The 21,028-nt window shown below is 43.7% G+C and overlaps 1 protein-coding gene across 1 annotated transcript in view; it reads left to right on the top strand.

Annotated features, from left to right (window-relative positions):
- Window positions 1-4,799: 4,799 nt before the first annotated feature.
- arhgap33 (Rho GTPase activating protein 33) overlaps window positions 4,800-21,028 on the top strand; it is a gene marked incomplete at its 3' end in the record, with an annotated part of 76,963 nt that continues 60,734 nt past the window's right edge. Inside the window, 1 exon segment of the mRNA XM_080004897.1 lies at window positions 4,800-4,889. Within this exon segment, the coding sequence (XP_079861023.1) occupies window positions 4,884-4,889 (6 nt within the window). The 5' untranslated portion in view covers window positions 4,800-4,883.

Here is a 21,028-nt window from a genome sequence, read left to right as displayed (position 1 = left end):
TTTGTTATGAACCTAAATTTACTGGAGTATTGTTATGCGTTGTTTGTGGTAATATATTTAGTCTGAACAATTTTATTTGCATTCAGTTATTCACCATCTTCAGACATATCGCTTTGAGGAACTCCTAAACCCGACTAATGCGCCCTCCATGGAGGAGGCAGGGCCGGGGTGTTCTGGTGGATCAGAACTCATCTCCTCAGCGCCGGGAGTAAACAAGATCCACACAGAAATACTGAAAGCCCTGGATGTTGTGGGGCTGTCATGGCTGCCATGGCACGCATTTTCAACATTGCGTGGATGTTGGGAACAGTACCAGGGGATTGACAGACGGGGGATGGTAAATGTGTTTTGTAGACTTGGAAAAAGCCTATGACAGCATGCCACAAGGGGATTTCTGGGAGGTACTCTGGAAGTATGCGATACCGGGGACAAATCCGTTCCCCGTGGGTGTTGGGCTCGGGCAGGGGTGTGCCTTGTCTGCTGTTGTGTTTGTGATTTTCATGGACAGGATATCAAGAGTTAGCCGAGGGCCGGAGTGTATCCAGTTTGGGGAGATGAGTTCCATTTCTACTTTTTACAGATGATGTCCGCTTTGCCTTAGCAAACTGATCGCCGTACTCGCTAGAACGACTTGCGGCCGAGTGACTCGGTTGGGAGAGTCAGTATCTCCAAATCAGAGCCCACGGTTCTCTCTGGCCTGTCTCCTCTGGGTGGAGAGAGCAGCTGACCCAAGTGGAGGAGTTAAAGTCTTATTCATGAGGGTGTTTTTAAAGAGGTTAATATAGGTCTCTGAGGTCCCCAAAACATGTTTTTGATGTTTTTTGCTGAAAATACCACTCAGATTATGCATGCTAGCCATTCTGTCATTCCTCTACACCGTGTTCCAAATTATTATTCAAATTGGATTTAAGTGTCAAACATTTAATTTTTTGTTTTTCAATTAAACTCATGGATGGTATTGTGTCTCAGGGCTCTTTGGATCACTGAAATTAATCTCAGACACCTGTGCTAATTAGTTTGCCAGGTGAGCCCAATTAAAGGAAAACTACTTAAGAAGGACGTTCCACATTATTGGGCAGGCCACAGATTTCAAGCAATATGGGAAAGAAAAAGGATCTCGCTGCTGCCGAAAAGCATCAAATAGTGCAATACCTTGGACAAGGTATGAAAACACAAAAACTTAAGCGAGCGTGTGAAGAGATTTGTGGCTGATTCAGAGCACAGACCGGTTCGTGCAGATAAAGGCATAATGAGGAAGGTTTTTGCCAGACAAATTCATGGGATTAAGAGAGCAGCTGCTAAAATGCCATTACAAAGCAGCAAACAGGTATTTGAAGCTGCTGGTGCCTCTGGCGTCCCACAAACCTCAAGGTGTAGGATCCTCCAGAGGCTTGCAGTTGTGCATAAACCTACTATTGGGCCACCCCTAACCAATGCTCACAAGCAGAAACGGTTGCAGTGGGCCCAGAAATAGATTAAGACTAATTTTCAAACAGTCTTGTTTACTGATGAGTGCCATGCAACCCTGGATGGTCCAGATTGATGGAGTAGTGGATGGCCAACATGTCTCACCAAGGCTGCGACATCAGCAAGGAAGTGGCGGAGTCATGTTTTTGGCTGGAATCATGGGGAGAGAGCTGGTAGGCCCCATGCATGACAATGCACCATCTCATGCTGCAAAGAATACCTCTGTGTTATTGGCTGCTATGGGCATAAAAGGAGAGAAACTCATGGTGTGGCCCCCATCCTCCCCTGACCTCAACCCTATTGAGAACCTTTGGAGCATCCTCAAACAAAAGATCTGAGGGTGGGAGGCAGTTTGCATCAAAACAGCAGCTCTGGGAGGCTATTCTGACATCCTGCAAAGAAATTCAAGCAGAAACTCTCCAAAAACTCACAAGTTCAATGGATGCAAGAATTGTGAAGGTGATTTTAAAAAAGGGGTCTGATGTTAACATGTAACTTGGCCTGTTAAGATTTTTTTGATTGGACTAGTTTTTGATTTCAGTAAATATGACCTGATGCTGCAAATTCAACGAATGACCATTTTCAGTTCTTTACAACCTATAAAATGTTTTGAAACTCTGTTGTGCATAATGTAGAACAGTGCATTTTGAGGTTTTTTTTTTCCGTTTTTTTTGAAAAAAATACTGTTATCATTGGGAGGTTTGTTCAATAACATTCGAATTATACCCTAACGGTTGATGACTTAAATTATATTGACTGTTATTTGCATCGACTATTTAGGAAAATCTGAGAAAAATATCATTTGCATAATAATTTGGAATGCAGTGTCAATCTATTGGGTTCCTGATGCCCTGTTTGTGTGGGGTGGAGCCACCCTCCTGAGGCCCCAAGTTCTCTGAGCCAAAGGGGTTTGAGCACAAGTTCCGGGTTCTGTGAGCAAATGGGGTTTGAGCTTCACTTCCCGGTTCCGGGTTGGGCTAATTTAAAAGTTAAATTCCAGGGCTAATTTAAAAGTTTGTTCTGACTTTTTGTTGCTGCACTTCAAGCTTGTGGTACTGCACTGAGACACCGCACTTTTTTTGTTTCATGTAAACGTCAGAAAATAAAATGAATATATCTACAAGAAAAACACACTTTTTATTGGTTTTCTTTGGAGAAACTCCCAGCGGATCATGCGCTACAGTCTATCTACTGTGTGTGTGTGTATATATATATATATATATATATATATATTTATATATATATAATTTTTTTATTTTTTTTTAATTTTGAAAGAAACAAGCAGAATTTATTTTTTATTTTCATCGTCTGCAGTTTCTTTACGGACAGTTGGTATTAATACGTCTTTCTTTTAAACGATTTATTGAGTTACACAGCTGGGGGGACAATTTTTAACTCTACTGTGGGCCCTGTGACATACAAAGGGATCAAAAATCTTAATGGGTTGTTTCAGGACATGTTTTCTGACAAAGGCTGCCCACAAAAAATGGACTGGGTTTCCTGATTTCACAGTTTTCAAAGTGTGTGTCAGTAGGCCCATCAGAGACAAATGTGTGCGCACAAGCACTGAAAAAGTCAGTTTTTCATAATAGCTCCCCTTTAAGAGGGAGTGTCTGCAGTAATGCAGGTACTGTACCAGACTGTCGGGAAGAGACAGCTGGGTTGAGAGGCAAAGCTCTAAATTCTAAGTTCTAAGTCCATCTTCGCTCCACCCCTCACCTATTCTCATGAGCTCTGGGTCATGACCGAAAGAATAAGGTCCCAAATATGAAATAAGGTTCCCCCGCAGGGTTTTCTGTGCTCCGCCTTAGAGATAGGGTGTGAAGCGCTCCTATCTGGGAGGACCTCAGAGTAGCACCGCTGCTTCATCCGCATCAAGAGGAGTCAGTTGAGTTGGTTCGGGTATCTGGTAAGGATGCCTTCTGGACGCCTCCCTTTGGAGGTGTACCAGGTACAGCCAACTGGGATGAGACCCGGGGGCCAACTCGAGAGCCGCTGGAAGGATTGTATCTCCCAGCTTGGAGGAAGTTGCTCAGGAAAAGGATGTCTGGGCCACCATATTAAGCGTGCTGCCTCCATGACCCAGATATGTGGTGTGAAAATTATCTGTTTTAAATAAACACATAATCGTACAAGTCAAAGCACAGCTAAAATAGATGTTTGTTGAGCAATTAATTGTTAGCTTTGGTCTTAATTAATTGTTATGATATGAATGGAGCATTTATAGTCACATTTGTGCTGAATTCTTAAAAAAAAAAAGTATCCTACAATTTCTCACTGGGTTAACTCGTCAGATGAGGAAAGTTTCATCAGAAAACGAACAGCCACAACATAAAAACCACTGACATGTGAAGTGAATTACATTTCTAATCTCGTTCCAATGGCACCTGTCAATAGGTGGGATATATTAGGCAGCAAGTGAGCAGTCAGTTCTTGAAGTTGTGTTGGAATCAGGAAAAATGGACAAGCGTGAGGATCTGAGTGACTTTGACAAGGGCCAAATTGTGATGGCTAGACAACTGGGTCAGAGCATCTCCAACACAGCAGGTCTTGTGGGGTGTTCCCAGTATGCAGTGGTTAGTACCTACCAAAAGCGGTCCAAGGAAGGACAACTTGTGAACCGGTGCCAGGGTCATGGCGCCCAAGGCTCATTGATGGGTGTGGGGTCCAGCCCGTCTGGTCCAATCCCACAGAAGAGCTACTGTAGCACAAAATGCTGAAAAAGTTAATGGTGGCTATGATAGAAAGGTGTCAGAACACAGTGCATCGCAGCTTGCTGCATATGGGGCTATGTAGCTGCAGACCGGTCAGTGCCCATGCTGCCCTGTCCACCGCTGGAAGTGCCTACAATGGGCACATGAGCGTCAGAACTGGATCATGAAGCAACGGCAGAAAGTGGCCTGGTCTGATGAATCATGTTTTTTTCTACATCATGTGGACGGCCGGGGTTGGTTAGGGTCCGATGCGATGGAGCGTCCAGCGGATTCCGACTTGGTTTTGCACAGCGATTTGAGTTTTCTCCTGGTCATTTCACTGCACTCGCGCGATAAAGATCTTGAACAAGGGATTTAATTATCACATCTAGGAATTCATAATTCATCCATTATTGCATTCAAGCTCAATAAAATAAATAAACGCGACCCCCCCCCCCATTATCCTCCGTCTTTTGAGTGGGGGTAGAGGCGCGTCTCCTTCGGTTTGTTCGTCCCTCCTTCGTAATCACAGCGGAGAACGCGTTTCAAACAGCGACGGCGCATTAAATGGCGTGCAGTGTTCGGTATTCGTATGAAGAAAGCTAATTAAACTCGACTAATTAAATGGACGACATACCAGCAACACATGAAACGGCAGGCTGGATTAACAAAACCACGGAGGTTCTCCAGAAGCAAACCCATCCACCGAACCGACACTTCGAAATGGTGGTAAGCTTTTCTCTTTGTCCCTCCATCAGAAGCCTTTTTCAGTCCGTCATGCCCGTTTCCCCTTTGTTGTTGGGAAAGCTTTCCGCGTTAGCACGTTAGCGCACGTACTAGCTTCGCGTGGCTTACAATAGGGGCGGTTTAAGATGCTGTGCTCTAATTGGAATCGGCTAGCTAGTTTGATATCTCGCCTCCCTCGTAAAAGGTTGTGTTCTTAACCGAAACAACTTGAAAACGTCAGTTAGAGAACCCACGGATGCGTGGCGCGATTGAGTCTTAATTTCATAACCCTGCCATGGATACCTCTGTGGAATGCTACCCATTATAGTTAAAACCACCTGCCTTCATTTATCATCGATTTGGAATCAACGGCAGCTCTTACGTTCCAGAGATGTAAGATTTTTACGCCTTTTATCACTTTGTAGTCTTTGGTATCTAAAAGCTGGGTAGTTGGCGTTGATTTTCTAAGTTATATGGTACCGTCTATGTGTGTCCATCTATGACCGTCTGACTGTTCAGACTACATTTTGTCGCCGTTTAGCTAACATGCAAGCTAGGCGGTGCTACCCTAGCTAGTAGTGAGCAGCAGTGCTGTCGAAAATCAAATAATCGTACAAGAACTCCCGAATTATCATATTCGGTGAAAACGGTCGTACACTTAAATCCACTGACAGCGGCGCAGCGAGATCTGCCTTTGCAACAGTGATGTGTCGGTCGCGAAGTAGTGGGCTCGATGAGCCGGCTGCTTTTATAGATAACCATGGGAGTGGGCTCCCGTCTGAGAGCCGATTCCTTTTTTTTTCTTAAATTTTTTTTGTAAATTAATACAAGACAGAATAACTGTATGATGATCCAAGAGAGCCAAGCATAGTGAGGCTTTGTGTGTTGCGCATGTCGCCCCCTCGGAGCGCAAATTTTAATTCGCGGAAAAATAAACGCATGACGACGAACAAATGACATGTTTTCAACAAATAACACAGCGGTGGGCGATCGAGGCACATTTTGCGCACCTGTCTCCCTCTCCGACGATGCCGAAGATGCGCGGGTCAGGTGTGTTTTTATTTCTCCTTATGTAACGAAACAAATAGGGAGACTTTCTCCGTGACCCTCGGTACTTCTTGTTTTTTAAAACAAGTCGCTATATGATGGAGAAGGTAATAATCATCGCAGTAATGACAGAAATATTAATAATAGAGTTTGACATAATACAGTCAAATGACAAGCGACGGCTAAACTGTTCTACATATTTTATTCTGTCATTTATGACCCCACCTACCAATCATAGCTGAGTCAGACACAGCAAACAGCTGGACCAACATAAGAAGCCACAGCTAAAACTGCAACAATCCAGTGAAGCATCATCATTATCATTATGATCCCACTAATACCTACACATTATATGTGAAGATTTGGGGACCCTTTATTGATTGTATCCAAAGACAGGCTAGTTGATAGTCTAGTGCTGCTTTCACACCTGCACTGTAAACCTGAAATTATCTGGACTTTACCCGGATGAGCTGTATGTGTGAACACAAATGTCTGCATCATTTGACTTGGACTTTACTCAGCCAGCACCCTAGTACAAAGTCTTAGTAATGTCCAATTGAGCCCATGTGCGAACGGAGAAGGCAATTGCCCAGATCATTCACAGCGAGCGAGTGGGCATGTTGCATGCTGATGACGTCTCTATCATACGCCAGTTACGTATTTACTCTTGTGCGGATCTTCGTGCGTGGGTCGTAGCTGCTGTGTAGGCTTGGGCAGATTTACGATCGTCTATCGACAATCGACGCCATCGGTTGAAATTGACATTGATGACAGACGGTTTTTTTTTTTATCTGCCAGGAAAAATCTGAGCATTGAAACGGTGTAAGCACAGTAAACCGTCTTCTGAGACTGGAGCCCCGAGAGGGAGAGAGGAGAGAGGGGGCGGAGGCTCTCACCCTCTCTGCTCAGCGCTGTTGCGAAACTACTCCGGATCTCCCTTCCCCTTTCTACAGTCCCATACAGAAACTTTAAAAGAGGCAGGTGCTATTTTGTTCATTTAATTTGAATTGTATTTGTTCAATAAAATTTCAACCTAATTGTGATTTTCAGATGTTATCTGAGGAAAGGGCGACCCTAGTGGTAACTCTAAACGCGATGTTGTTTGTACTATCGATCTTGCCGTAGTTTGGGTTTGATGACACATGCGGAAGTGAGCCGCCACATGCTTTCTTTTTTGATCCGGTTGGATGGAAAACACGTTTGTCTTTGTACAGTGCTTTCTAAGTAAAAGTTTGAACGGTACAAGCTGCTTCATTCTTGGAAAAACTGTTAACTATCTGTCGAGCCGATGTAGCAGGTGTGCGCGCCACACACACACACACTGAAGCGGGAGCAGAAAAGTAAAAAGACAACTCTTCCAACGGCCAGCGTTCGTCTGATCTGTAAGTCAAAAACAAAATGACTAAAGCAATCAGCAAGTCACTAAAAAGCGACAGAGGATTTTGTTGAACTAGAAACAAGATCACAAATATCCAACTGCTCAAGATCCAGCAGATAATCTGTAGCTAACTCTATGGCATTGCAAGCACGGGCTAAAGCAGAAGCCGCACGTGCGGAGCTCGCATTCGCTAGACAAGAGGCAGAGCTAATGAAACAACAAGCCATTCTTAACGCCAGTCTGCACGAACTGAAATTAGCAAGGCAGCGGCTACCACTAACGCCGAAGCTGAAATCCTAGAAGCAGCTGCTGAAGAAGAATATGAATATGTGCTGTCAAACCCAATTAAAATGAACACAGCGCCGCTTACCCAAGTTGAAATTCATAAGAAAAATGCTGAAATGCAGATTCCTGTTACACATCCAGGTCACCAGTCCTACCAGTGTGTAAAAGCAGCCAATATAGGAAATATAGTCACAGTCTTACCATCAGATGCAAGGCCGCAGTATACCTCACATTGACCAGTGCGCCAGCCTACCATGGACAGCGGTGAAGCAAACAGATGTGAAAACCAGGGCCATGCGTCTGACATCATTGACCACAAATTTATTGACCTGCCTCGACACCACACACACAGAGGAGAAGCCACCTGGACCCCAAATCAGGTAACCAGCACTGCACAGAGAAAATCATACAGCTACAGAGAGCTCTCCCACAACCTGAAACCAACCAGTGATGATTTCAAACCTTCCCAGCCTTTCCACATAACGTCATTCCCTAGGTACAACACAAGACCATCTAATGCAGTGGCTGAAACAGACCTAGGGAAGTATCTGATGCGACGTGAACTGGTGAGTTCGGGCCTGATGAAGTTTGAGGACAAGCCAGAGGACTACTGGGCCTGGAAGGCATATTTTATCGGTTCTACTGATGACCTAAAACTCTCAGCCAGAGAGGAGCTTGATCTGCTGTGCAAATGGCTTGGGCTTCTGAGAAAAGTTGAAGATTTTCCCAAAATCTCAGCCAAAGAAAACCACAAGCTAAGAGAACTGGGAGACATTCTCATGGAACTGGAAGCAGCCAGGGCAAATGGATATTTACCTGGTCTCTCATACCGCAACACCTCCCACGGAGTTAGCCCAATAGTCCAGAAACTCCCGTCCAACCTACAAGAGAGGTGGATTACTGTAGGATCACGTTACAAGGATCAACACAAAGTCTCATACCCTCCCTTTTCAGCCTTCGTCAACTTTGTCAGTGAACAAGCAAAAACACACAATGATCCCAGCTTCGCGAGCATAACAGCAGCATGGTGTGCAACAAAGACAGAAAATAGTGTTTTCCAGCCGTCCAGTCATCACACGAAAACATCAGTTGCTGTGAGAAGGACTGAAATCTCAACAAGTGGCGGCGGCAACGATAACACCACAGCAGTCAGGAAACACGATGACCCCGACAAACAATGTCCACTACATGACAAACCTCATCCATTGAGAAAATGTTGTGGCTTCAGAAACAAAACTCTGGAAGAAAGGAAAGCGTATCTGAAGGAAAACGCATCTGTTTTAAATGCTGTGCATCGTCCACTCATGTTGCTAAAGACTGTGGCAAGCCTGTGCTGTGCCAAGAGTGCAACAGCGACAAACACCCATCAGCGCTACATCCAGGGCCCGCCCCATGGAAAACCGATGCCCACGTGAGTACCGTAGATCACAGCGGGGAGCGACAACCGCTGGAAGCCATTCCGTCTGTGACGTCCAAATGCACGGATATCTGTGGAAGTATGAACACGTCAAAATCATGCTCCAAAATCTGTCTTGCATTAGTGTATCCTGAGGGCCAAAGAGACCTAGCCATGAAGACCTACATTGTTCTTGATGACCAGAGCAACAAGTCCCTAGGCAAAACTGAATTCTTCCAACATTTCGGAATTCAAGGCACAGGAACAAGATACACTTTGAAGACATGTTCAGGAGTGGTGGATACGGCCGGACGGCGAGCCAGCAACTTCATGGTGGAGTCATTAGACGGCAACATCCACATTCCCTTGCCTACTCTGATTGGGTGCGACATGCTGCCAGACGACAGGTCTGCAATACCATCACCAGACGTAGCCAGACATCATCCTCACCTCAAACACTTGGCAGACAAAATCCCAATCCCACTCCTGGACACAGACGCATCCTTCTTCTCCTTGGGAGAGACTAAATTCAGGTGCACAAAGTGTGGGAACAATGTAATGGGCCACACAACGCACCGCTTGCCCAGCGACTCGACCTTGGATGGGTGATAACTGGAGATGTGTGTCTGGAAGGAGCACACAAACCCACCACTGCCAGCGTCTTCAGAACCAGTGTGTTTTGGAGTGGGCGCCAATCCCTCCTCAGCCCATGCACCAGCAGCTTAACAGAGAGAGAAGATTGACAGCCCTGTGCCACGCCACATCTCTCCATATGTGTCTCATGCAGCCGATGAAACAGACAGCCTGGGCAGAACAAGTTTCAAAGAACACAACGCGACGACCAATTTGGCCTTTCCATCGAAGATGAGCTGTTCCTTGACCTTATGGATAAGGAAGTCTACATGAACGAAGCACAGTGCTGGGTAGCACCGCTGCCATTCAGGCCAAACAGGCCGCGTCTGCCCAACAACAGACAACATGCTGTTAACCGCCTCGCCTCCCTCCGCCGCATGCTGGAGAAGAAACATGCCATGAAAGAACACTTCTTCAACTTCATGCAAGCAATCTTCGATGCAGGGCAAAAGAGTATTTAGTCAGCCACCAATTGTGCAAGTTCTCCCACTTAAAAAGATGAGAGAGGCCTGTTATTTTCATCATAGGTATACCTCAACTATGAGAGACAAAATGAGAAAAAGAAATCCAGAAAATCACATTGTCTGATTTTTAAAGAATTTATTTGCAAATTATGGTGGAAAATAAGTATTTGGTCAATAACAAAAGTTCATCTCAATACTTTGTTATATACCCTTTGTTTGCAATGACAGAGGTCAAACGTTTTCTGTAAGTCTTCACAAGGTTTTCACACACTGTTGCTGGTAGTTTGCCCCATTCCTCCATGCAGATCTCCTCTAGAGCAGTGATGTTTTGGGGCTGTCGCTGGGCAACACAGACTTTCAACTCCCTCCAAAGATTTTCTATGGGGTTGAGATCCGGAGACTGGCTAGGCCACACCAGGACCTTGAAATGCTTCTTACAAAGCCACTCCTTCGTTGCCCGGGCGGTGTGTTTGAGATCATTGTCATGCTGAAAGACCCAGCCACGTTTCATCTTCAATGCCCTTGCTGATGGAAGGAGGTTTTCACTCAAAATCTCACGATACATGGTCCCATTCATTCTTTCCTTTACACGGATCAGTCGTCCTGGTCCCTTTGCAGAAAAACAGCCCCAAAGCATGATGTTTCCACCCCCATGCTTCACAGTAGGTATGGTGTTCTTTGGATGCAACTCAGCTTTCTTTCTCCTCCAAACACAAGTTGAGTTTTTACCAAAAAGTTATATTTTGGTTTCATCTGACCATATGACATTCTCCCAATCCTCTTCTGGATCATCCAAATGCTCTCAGGCAAACTTCAGACGGGCCTGGACATGTACTGGCTTAAGCAGGGGGACACGTCTGGCACTGCAGGATTTGAGTCCCTGGCGGCGTAGTGTGTTACTGATGGTAGCCTTTGTTACTTTGGTCCCAGCTCTCTGCAGGTCATTCACTAGGTCCCCCCGTGTGGTTCTGGGATGTTTGCTCACCGTTCTTGTGATCATTTTGACCCCAGGAGGTGAGATCTTGCGTGGAGCCCCAGATTGAGGGAGATTATCAGTGGTTTTGTATGTCTTCCATTTTCTAATAATTGCTCCCACAGTTGATTTCTTCACAACAAGCTGCTTACCTATTGCAGATTCAGTCTTCCCAGCCTGGTGCAGGTCTACAATTTTGTTTCTAGTGTCCTTTGACAGCTCTTTGGTCTTGGCCATAGTGGAGTTTGGAGTGTGACTGTTTGAGGTTGTGGACAGGTGTCTTTTATACTGATAACGAGTTCAAACAGGTGCCATTAATACAGGTAACGAGTGGAGGACAGAGGAGCCTCTTAAAGAAAAAGTTACAGGTCTGTGAAAGCCAGAAATCTTGCTTGTTTGTAGGTGACCAAATACTTATTTACCAAGGAATTTGCCAATTAATTCATTAAAAATCCTACAATGTGATTTCCTGGATTCTTTCCCCCCATTCTGTCTCTCATAGTTGAGGTGTACCTATGATGAAAATTATAGGCCGCTCTCATCTTTTTAAGTGGGAGAACTTGCACAATTGGTGGCTGACTAAATACTTTTTTGCCCCACTGTACATTCACTTTCCATGTAGCCAAAGAGAAGAAGCCATTCACTAGAAGGGGAATCCTGTCTACTGTCAATGGGCTTTATGACCCCCTGGGCTATGTGGCACCTGTCACAATTCAAGGAAAGGCCTTAGTCAGGGAGCTGTCTGCCAGCGTTAAAAGAGGAACAATGGAAAATGTGGACCAACTCACTCTGTGAGCTTGAGCAGCTTCAGATTGAAAGACCCTATGTGCCCCTTTCCTTGTGCTCCACAAAACACAGAGAACTCTGTGTCTTATCTGATGCTTCCACTATGGCCATATCAGCAGTGGCCTATGTTAAAGAAACAGATGAAAACGGACACATTCACATTGGATTCGTCATGGGCAAGTCAAAGCTGGCTCCTCATCCCCCACATACTGTTCCACGGCTCGAACTTTGTGGTGCTGTCTTGGCTGTTGAAATGGCGGACTTGATTACAGAAGAACTCGACAGACATCCACAAGGTCACATTCTACACAGATAGCCGAATCATATTGGGCTACATCAACAAGCAGTGGAGGCAGGTACAGGCGTTGGCCGACGCATTCTGGAAATGCTGGCGTCAGGAGTACCTGGAGTCACTCCAACCAAGGAGAAAGTGGCACGTGGACAAGCCAAACCTGAGCCAAGGAGATGTTGTGCTGCTCAAGGATGCACAGGTCAAGCGGAACGAATGGCCAGTCGGAGTGGGGTGAACGCCATTCCCAGCAAAGACTAAAGTCCGCAAAGTAGATGTGAGGGTGGTCAGACAGGGTACTCAGCGGGTGTATTCTAGACCAGTCTGAAGTTGTTTTACTTGTAAAAAGGGGAATAGTGTTATAATACATTATAACAAGCGGGGAGTGTGATGTTCTGATGTTATCTGGGGAAAGGGCGACCCTAGTGGTAACTCTAAACGCAATGTTGTTTGTACTATCGATCTTGCCGTAGTTTGGGTTTGATGACACATGCGGAAGTGAGCCGCCACATGCTTTCTTTTTTGATCCGGTTGGATGGAAAACACGTTTGTCTTTTTACAGTACTTTCTAAGTAAAAGTTTGAACGGTACAAGCTGCTTCATTCTTGGAAAAACTGTTAACTATCTGTTGAGCCGATGTAGCAGGTGTGCGCACCACACACGCACACTGAAGCAGGGGCAGAAAACTAATAATACAAATATTACTCAGTATGATCAAGAGCAAAAATGAGTGGGACAAAGAATTTAGATTTGCATCCAATAATGTTTTTTTAAGGGGGTTAACCTTTGACAGATTGATGAAACTGCACAAAGGGGAGAGTAGTGCTGAGTGTCCTGTGCGCTTACAAAGCAGCCACTTTAGTTTTGTAGTGTCCGACCAAGTATTGATAACATGCTTAGCATTTTACGCATTCAAATTATTTTTTTCATTTGATGAACGTCAGCGCTGATACAGGAAAATTAACCAAATTGGTTTTATTTTTATGTAAGCACAAAAACTGTAAAACAATGGTGGGCAAGTAATGTAATCGGTGTTCTCACACCGATAACCACATCAACCCTAGTTATCACATCAATTTTGAGCTGTAAATTGTGTCGGTAATCCACCCCCCGACAACAGTAGCCTTCCCAGGATGATTGAATTTGTGCTCATTCAAAGATAGTGTGAAAGAAGCACTGAAAGAATTAAAACAGTTAAGTTATTTTTTCTAATGAGGATTGCTTTGTTTCCCTGGCACAACAAAAGAAACATTGGTATCTACTATCAACTGTTATTTCAAAGGGGACCTATTATGAAAACTCACTTTTTCAGTCCTTGTGCATATACATTTGGGTCTCTGAAGGGCCTACTACCATACAAACTGTGAAATAAGACAACCCAGTCTGTTTTTTTCATTTTTTTCAGTTTTTCTGCTTCAGTCATAAAACATATGATGAAATAAGTCCTTCAGATTTGTCTCCCAAGCATTGGACCAGTAGAATTTGAACTACCCTAGATCTGAGTAGCTCCACCCACGGCTGGAGCACCACCGGGAAGGGCTCTGTTGGCTGGACATTGTGTACAGACCTGCCCAAATCTTTTAAAATAATGAGGAATTAATAGTATTCATTTTATTTTCCAACATTTATATGAAACAAAATCCCTGCATGCAGTGCTCCCCACAAGCTCGGAGAACGGCAATGAAAGTCAGAATGAACCAGATTGCTTATTTCTCGCCTCAAATTTGATAAGAAATTAATTTTGGTGGACCGATAAGGTGAAATCAGTGAAAGTTTAGGGACTAAATACAACAGAACACAGAAGTAAAGCTCAAAACCAGTGTGGAACTTGTCCTCAAACCCCATTGGCTCACAGAGCTAGGGGCCTGGCAACTCATTTACATTTAAAGCGGCACACACAAACAGCCTGTTGGGAACAGGAGGGTTTTAGAGCTGTTAGAAGGGCTGGAATGGATCATTTGAGTGGTATTTAAAAAAAAAAAAAAATTAAGTAGCATAAAAGGTCCCCTGTAAACATCGGTGTCAGTATCGGCCCAGAATTTCATAATCGGTGCATCCCTAATAATTGTTACAAACCCCTTTTCAATAAAATCTGTGTATTTAGCTGGTCAAGGGTTGTGCTACTAAACCAAACTATCTAGCCAACTGGTTACATCTACAAGATCAAATGCTAATCTGAGAAAACCACAATATGTTTGAGATTTTATACCACTGTAAAGTAATTGAAATGAGGTTGTGCGCTTGACACTGCGCCGTGCGTGACTAACCCACTCGATACTTTAACTCGGCTTCTCAAAATTTTTGTCATTTTCATGCTTTATTGGACAGTAACAGTACGGAGAGACAGGGGTTGACGTGCAGCAAATGGTCTTGTGCCAAGGTGAACCCGGACCACTGTGGCAAGAACTTTAGTCTTGAAAATGGTGCGCCCTACCAGGTGAGCCACCGGGGCGACCAAGCTTCTCTCAATTTCTACAAAAACATCGAGCATACAATAAATTATAGACAAAAAGCCAGCGATTCTGGAGCTTGACAGTCGGTAGGCCTTCTATATGAGCAGGAAAGGTCACACATATCCACATATTCCCTCCTTATAAGCCAAATTTCGATTTCTTAAATTACTTTCTATTGAAAATCCAGTTTAATTAATCAGTGGATTAATAATGAGGATTGTAAGGACATTTTGCTCAACCTGCGCCCTACTCTTGCGATACATCACAATGTCATCCGCCAACATCATAGTCCACGGTCCTGCCTGATTTAATCTGTTAACCTATCCATCACCATTGCTGATCCTTGATGCAATCCCACCTCCACTTGGAATGCCTTCATCACACCTACTGCACACCTAACTACTGTCTGACTGCCCTCATACATATCCTGTACCACTCTTACGTATTTCTCTGCCACCCTCGACTTCCTCATGCAATACCACACACTTCCTTCCTTGGCACCCTATTATATGCTTTCTCTCAATCCACAAAGATGCAGTGCAACTCCCTCTGGCCTTTCCTGTACTTTTCCATCAGCATTCTTAAAGCAAACATTGCATCTGTAGTACTCTTTCCTGGCATGAAACCGTACTGTTGCTCGCTGATCCCCACCTCTAGTCTGAACCTAGCCTCCACTACCCTTTCCCATCGCTTCATGCTGTGGCTGATCAACTTTATTCCCCTGTAGTTACTACAGCTCTGTACCTCTCCCTTATAAAGTCTGGATGGATGGTTGTCTTATGTACGTCTTCTCCCCCATGGGGCGGTAGCTCAGGAGGTAGAGCGGGTCGTCGAGTAGAAGCAGAAGGTTGCTGGTTCGATCCCAGGCTCCTCCTGGTAGTGTGCTAATGTGTCCTTGAGCAATACACTTAACCCCCTAACTGCTCCCTGGTCACCTCTACATGGCAGCCCACTGCTCCTAGATACATCAGATACTAGGATGGGTAAATGCAGAGAAATTTCAAATTTCCCTGTTGTGGGACTGATAAGGGTATATAAATAAATATTCTTGAAGATGGGTACCAGTACACTTCTCTTCGTATGTCACCCTGTGTTCCTCCCTCTTCTTGAAATACTGTACGTATTCACAACAGCCAATTCCATCCTTTTGGCGAAATCCATCACCATCTGTCCTTCCACATTCCTCTCCTATGTCTCTGATCCATTCGCCAACATGCCCATTGAGATCTGCTCCAATGACCACTCTCTTCCTTGAGGACGTTCTCCACCACTACATCCAACTCACTAAAGAATTCTTTCTCTTCCAGCTCACACCCAACTTGGGGAGCATATGCACTGACCACATTCATTATCACCCCATCAATTTCCAGCTTCATGCTCATTACTCTGTCCGACACTCTCGTCACCTCCAAAACACTCTTGACATATTCTTCCTTCATGACTATCCCTACCTCATTTCTCCTGTCATCCACTCCTTGGTAGAACAGTTTGTACCCGGCTCTAATACTCCTGGCCTTACTCCCCTTCCACCTGGTCTCTTGTACACATAGTACATCTACCTTCCTTCTCTCCATCATGTCAGCCAGCTCCCTCTCTTTACCCTTCATAGTGCCAACGTTCAAAGTTCCTACTCTCAACTTTGCTGTCTCTGGACACGCCTTCCCCTCTTCTTCTTCTTCTTCTTCGGCTGTCAGTAGTACAATTTCCACTGGCACCCTGTTGGCTAACGGCACCAGTGGCGGTGGTTGTTAACCGGGCCTCGACCGATCCGGTATGGAAATCAGATTTGTTGTCCGCATGTATGATTTGGCATGGTTTTTACGCCGGATGCCCTTCCTGACGCAACCTTCTCTATTCATCCGGGCTTGGGACTGGCACTGATGATACACTGGCTTGTGCACCCCCCGTGGCTAGATTCTAGAGCAGGGGTGTCAAACGCATTTTAGCTCAGGGGCCACATGGAGGAAAATCTGTTCTCAAGTGGGCCGGATCAGTAAAATCATGGCATAAAAACGTAAAAATAACGACAACTTCAGATTGTTTTCTTTGTTTTACTCCAAAAAGAACTTAGACTTCGTCTCAGTGTATCTACAAAGCCATTAAATTTTAAGTCACAGCCTATCTGGGATTGAACAAAATACAAAATAAATAATCAATAAATAAAACAACTCTTTTATGTATCAAATACCTCATTTGTCATTTCCACATATTAATCCTGTGCTTTCACAAGTGCATCAATATCAGGCGTCATCCTGAATGGTAGCCAATTTCAGGATGTTATTCAAGTGCTTGTTTGTGAGCCTTGAGCGCAGCTTTGTTTTATTGATGCTCATTACAAAGAAAACTTGCTCACAAAGATATGTGGTTCCAAACATGCACAACACTTTTGCAGCAAGGGCTGTCAAGTTGGGGTAACGTGGCAAGAGATACTCATAAAATGTGTCCAAGCCAGCTGCTGCAAACTTGCCCTTCAAATCGGAGTCACACTGCAAGTCTATTATTTCAAGTTGGATGTTGACGGGCAGATCAGAAGCATTTGCGGTAAATGGCGAGCAAAAAACTTTGAAGTCTTTCTCTAGTTCACCAAAAATCTGAAAGCGTGTCTCAAACTCCCGCAATAGTCCCGTTATTTTATCTTTGAACCGTGTTCATGTCTGTGGCATGTTGGGTCGCGCACACATCTTTTAGACAAGGAAAGTGAGCTGCATCACCACCTGGAAGTGGCGTCTCGCCCAATGCCAGCTTTAACGTGAACGCACATATGCTGTCATAATACTGCGTGACAATTTTGTTGCGCCCTTGCAGCATTTTGTTCAAGTTTTTCAAGTGCTCTGTAACATCCACCAAACTGACCGTAATTCAGGCCTCTGGATTGGATGAAATTAACAGTTTGGGCGACCACTTTCATGACGTTATCCATCTTTAATGCCTTGCAACACAAAGCCTCCTGATGCAAAATACAGTGAAAAGTCAAAAAATCACGTCCTCAATTTGTAGTCTGCACTTTCTCTCTGAACTTTGTCACAACACCTGCTTTTTTCCCGACCATTGAGGGCGCACCATCTGTAGCTAGGCTGACAGCGCGGGACCAGTCCACTTCGAGCCTGTCCAGTGCGCAGACGAGTGCGGTGAAAATATCAGCTGCTGTTGTGGTGTTCGTCATTGGCACCAACTCCGCAAACTCCTCGGTGACAGTCATAGTGTCATCAACTCCGCGGATGAATATTGCCAGTTGCGCAACATCAGTAATGTCCGTGCTTTCGTCAATTGCAACTGAAAAAGCAATAAATGACTTTACTCTGCGCTTCAATTGGCTGTCCGAATCCGCCGAAAGATCAGAAATCCTGTCTGCAACTGTATTTCTTGTCAGGCTGATATTTGCAAAAGCCTGGCGCTTTTAAGGGGACACAATCTCCGCAGCCTTCAGCATGCATGTTTTTACAAATTCCCCCTCAATATATGGCTTTGAAGCCACTGCAATTTTATTAGCTATAATGTAGCTGGCTTTCACTGCAGCATCACTGATTTCTCGGCTACGCGTAAACACAGACTGCTGTTTCTTCAGAACCGCCAATAATTTATTCACCTTCTCTCTTCTCTGTTGTCCTTTAAAGTTGTTGTATTTGTCGGCATGAAGAGTTTCATAGTGGCGACGAAGGTTATATTCTTTCAGCACTGAAACATGCTGTGAACACACCAAACACACAGCTTTCCCATTCACTTCTGTGAATAAATAGTGGGATGACCATTTTTCTTGGAAAACTCTGCACTCTGCATCCACTTTTCTCTTTTTTGACAGAGACATTTTGGGGCAGTGGGCAAATTGGTCAGGCAGAATGACAAGCTAGCTCTGGACTGGCCGTAGCCTACTTGTTCAGCCCCAGTATAAACAGTTTGCTTGCTTAACAGAATTGCTATTGCGACACCCACTGGACACATTTAGAATTTAGAACAATTTTATGCTTTGCAAAATCATCTCGCGGGCTGGATTAAACCTGTTGGCGGGCCTGATCCGGCCTGCGTGCCGTATGTTTGACACCCCTGTTCTAGAGGGGGGAAAATAAATAAATAAATCCAATCCAATTCTCTGAGTTAGTGAGTTATGTTTTTCATTTTCTATACAATTAAGAAACCAAGGAAAATAAAATGAATGTAAATCTTTCTCTATGAGATTATATTATATATTGCTGTATTATAATCACAAGATTCTGCACGTAGAGCAGGGAGAGATCCGATCACAAGTGGTTACTTGACAGCTCTGAGCAGAGAGGGTGAGAGCCTCCTCTCCCACTCCGCTCCAGTTTCAGAACACGGTAAATTATACTAACACTGTTTCAATGCTCTGATTTTTCCTGGCGGATACAATTATTATTTTTTTAGATAGTCTATCATTAATGTCAATCACAATCGATGGAGTCTATTGCTGATGGATGATTTAATTGTATATCTGCCCAAGCCTAGTGCATTTCTCCTTTCACTGTCCATGTTGGAAATTAAGGAATGACAGTACGATTTGGAGGGAACTTAACATTCATTTAAGTTTGCAATAAAATATAAATTGCTACATGCATTACTAAAATTCTTAGACATATAATAACAGACACAAATTCATTTTGTTTATTATATTTGATTGCAGTCTTTGTACATCACCGTAGTAACTTATCATCACACTTGTTTAGTTTTGCTGTCGTAACGCCCCCTCGCTCCCCCGTGCCGTTATCCTGTTGCCGTCTACCGTGTTCCATGCGAATGCAGCATAAGTATTATGAAACGGAGAGGTATGAAGGGTAGAAAACAGAAGATTTGTTTCATTTGAAACATCTATTTTACAACTTAATGTTTTATCATTTTGTTCCATTGATCATTTGGAGGAGCGTTTCTTTCCTAAGGAAGACATAATTTGTCTTTTTTTAGTTTTTCACAGAAATTCATTGACAAAAGCTCCCTCCCTCCTCCTCCTCCTCCTCCTCCTCCTCCTCCTCCTCCTCCTCCTCCTCCAACTGCCTGTTTCCCACTTGTCCGCAAAGATAAGCACGGGGTTGTTGTAGTCTTATTGTTCTGTTGTCAAGTATTGGGGTTAGTAGTTGACCACCTGCTGCTGCATAACTGACAAGAGTATTATGGAGATCATTTATTTTATTTTATTTTCCCAAGCAAGAATCCAAGTTTCTGAGCTTGACCATCTGATGCCGGAACTAAACTTTACAGAGAGTATAAAATTGTATTTATCCCCAAGGACCTTGCTGTGCCAATAACTGCTCAATAAAATAATATGGTTTGAAAAGGTACATAAAATGGAGAAAATGCATTAAATAAGTTATAGAAATAGGGAATGGTCATGCAAATCATAAAAAGGTCATATAATTAATGGTATTAATATTTTTAGTTCCCATCATTTATAACATAGCACAACATTGCTGGACACTTCACTACTGAGAAACTAACCACTCTGCTGTCGCTTCTCACAGCAAGAAGGTCCTGGGTTTGAATCCCGGCTGTCCCAAGTCCTTTCCCTGGGGAGTCACCATCAAAGACATGTATGTTAGGGTTAACACTCCTGTCCAGTGCGGCTGCCATCTGCTGCTAGATATAGGATGGGTCAAATGCAGAGGATTAATTTTGTTGTAGTCTACTTGTGCAATGATTCTTCTTCAATGGGTCAAATTCTTACAAAGTCTTAAAAAAAAAAAAAAAAGTTGAATCTCCTTTTCGAAAATGGAAAGCTTAACAGTTACTTATACATTTTTTTCTTTTTTAATTGGTGAACCAATTGCTAATAGAACCCCCCTGACCACCATTCTCAATTAATTTCTATGAAACAGCAATGAAAACATCTAGCAGACATGTACATGGAATACATTTACGTAACGATTACAGAATCTACTTCTCTTTGCAACAGGTATGTTAAGCCCCTTCCCATTGGTAAACTTTGAGTTCTAGTTCAGGACCATTTGTTAAAATGGAAATCTCCTAAAAGAGGAGCAACTGCAGAGATTTATTTTCTTTCTTTTTAAAATTGATCATTTATTTTCTTCTCTAAAACAATTTAATATATCTATATTAATCCATATTATCGATATATTCGGCCTTCCCTCAACTCTCAAGAATCTTGCTGTGAAAGAAAAGATTATGGCGCACTTCTTCACTGTAAATCATGACATCCCTGTGAGGGAGAAGTAAGAAATGTGCTTGTGGAATACAAAATGGCCCAATACTAATATGGTGTCTCTCAGGTAAAGAAGAAGGAAATTAGTTTTGACCCAAAGTGTGGGCTCAAACAGAGCTAGAGAGTTTAAATGAGTGATTTTAAGAGGTATTTCTGACCTGACCTGAATGTGATTATTCCATTTTAAGCATTTTAAACAGCCGCGATAAAACTTACCTAAAAGAACAACTTTGACTTTTTACAAATAAATAAATTTTATGCACCAACACTCT

The sequence above is a fragment of the Zeus faber genome (assembly GCF_960531495.2).
Source record: "Zeus faber genome assembly, chromosome: 8".
NCBI lineage: Eukaryota > Metazoa > Chordata > Actinopteri > Zeiformes > Zeidae > Zeus > Zeus faber.
The sequence above is the reverse complement of the archived record's forward strand: the minus strand, read 5'-3'. Positions and strand labels throughout refer to the sequence as shown.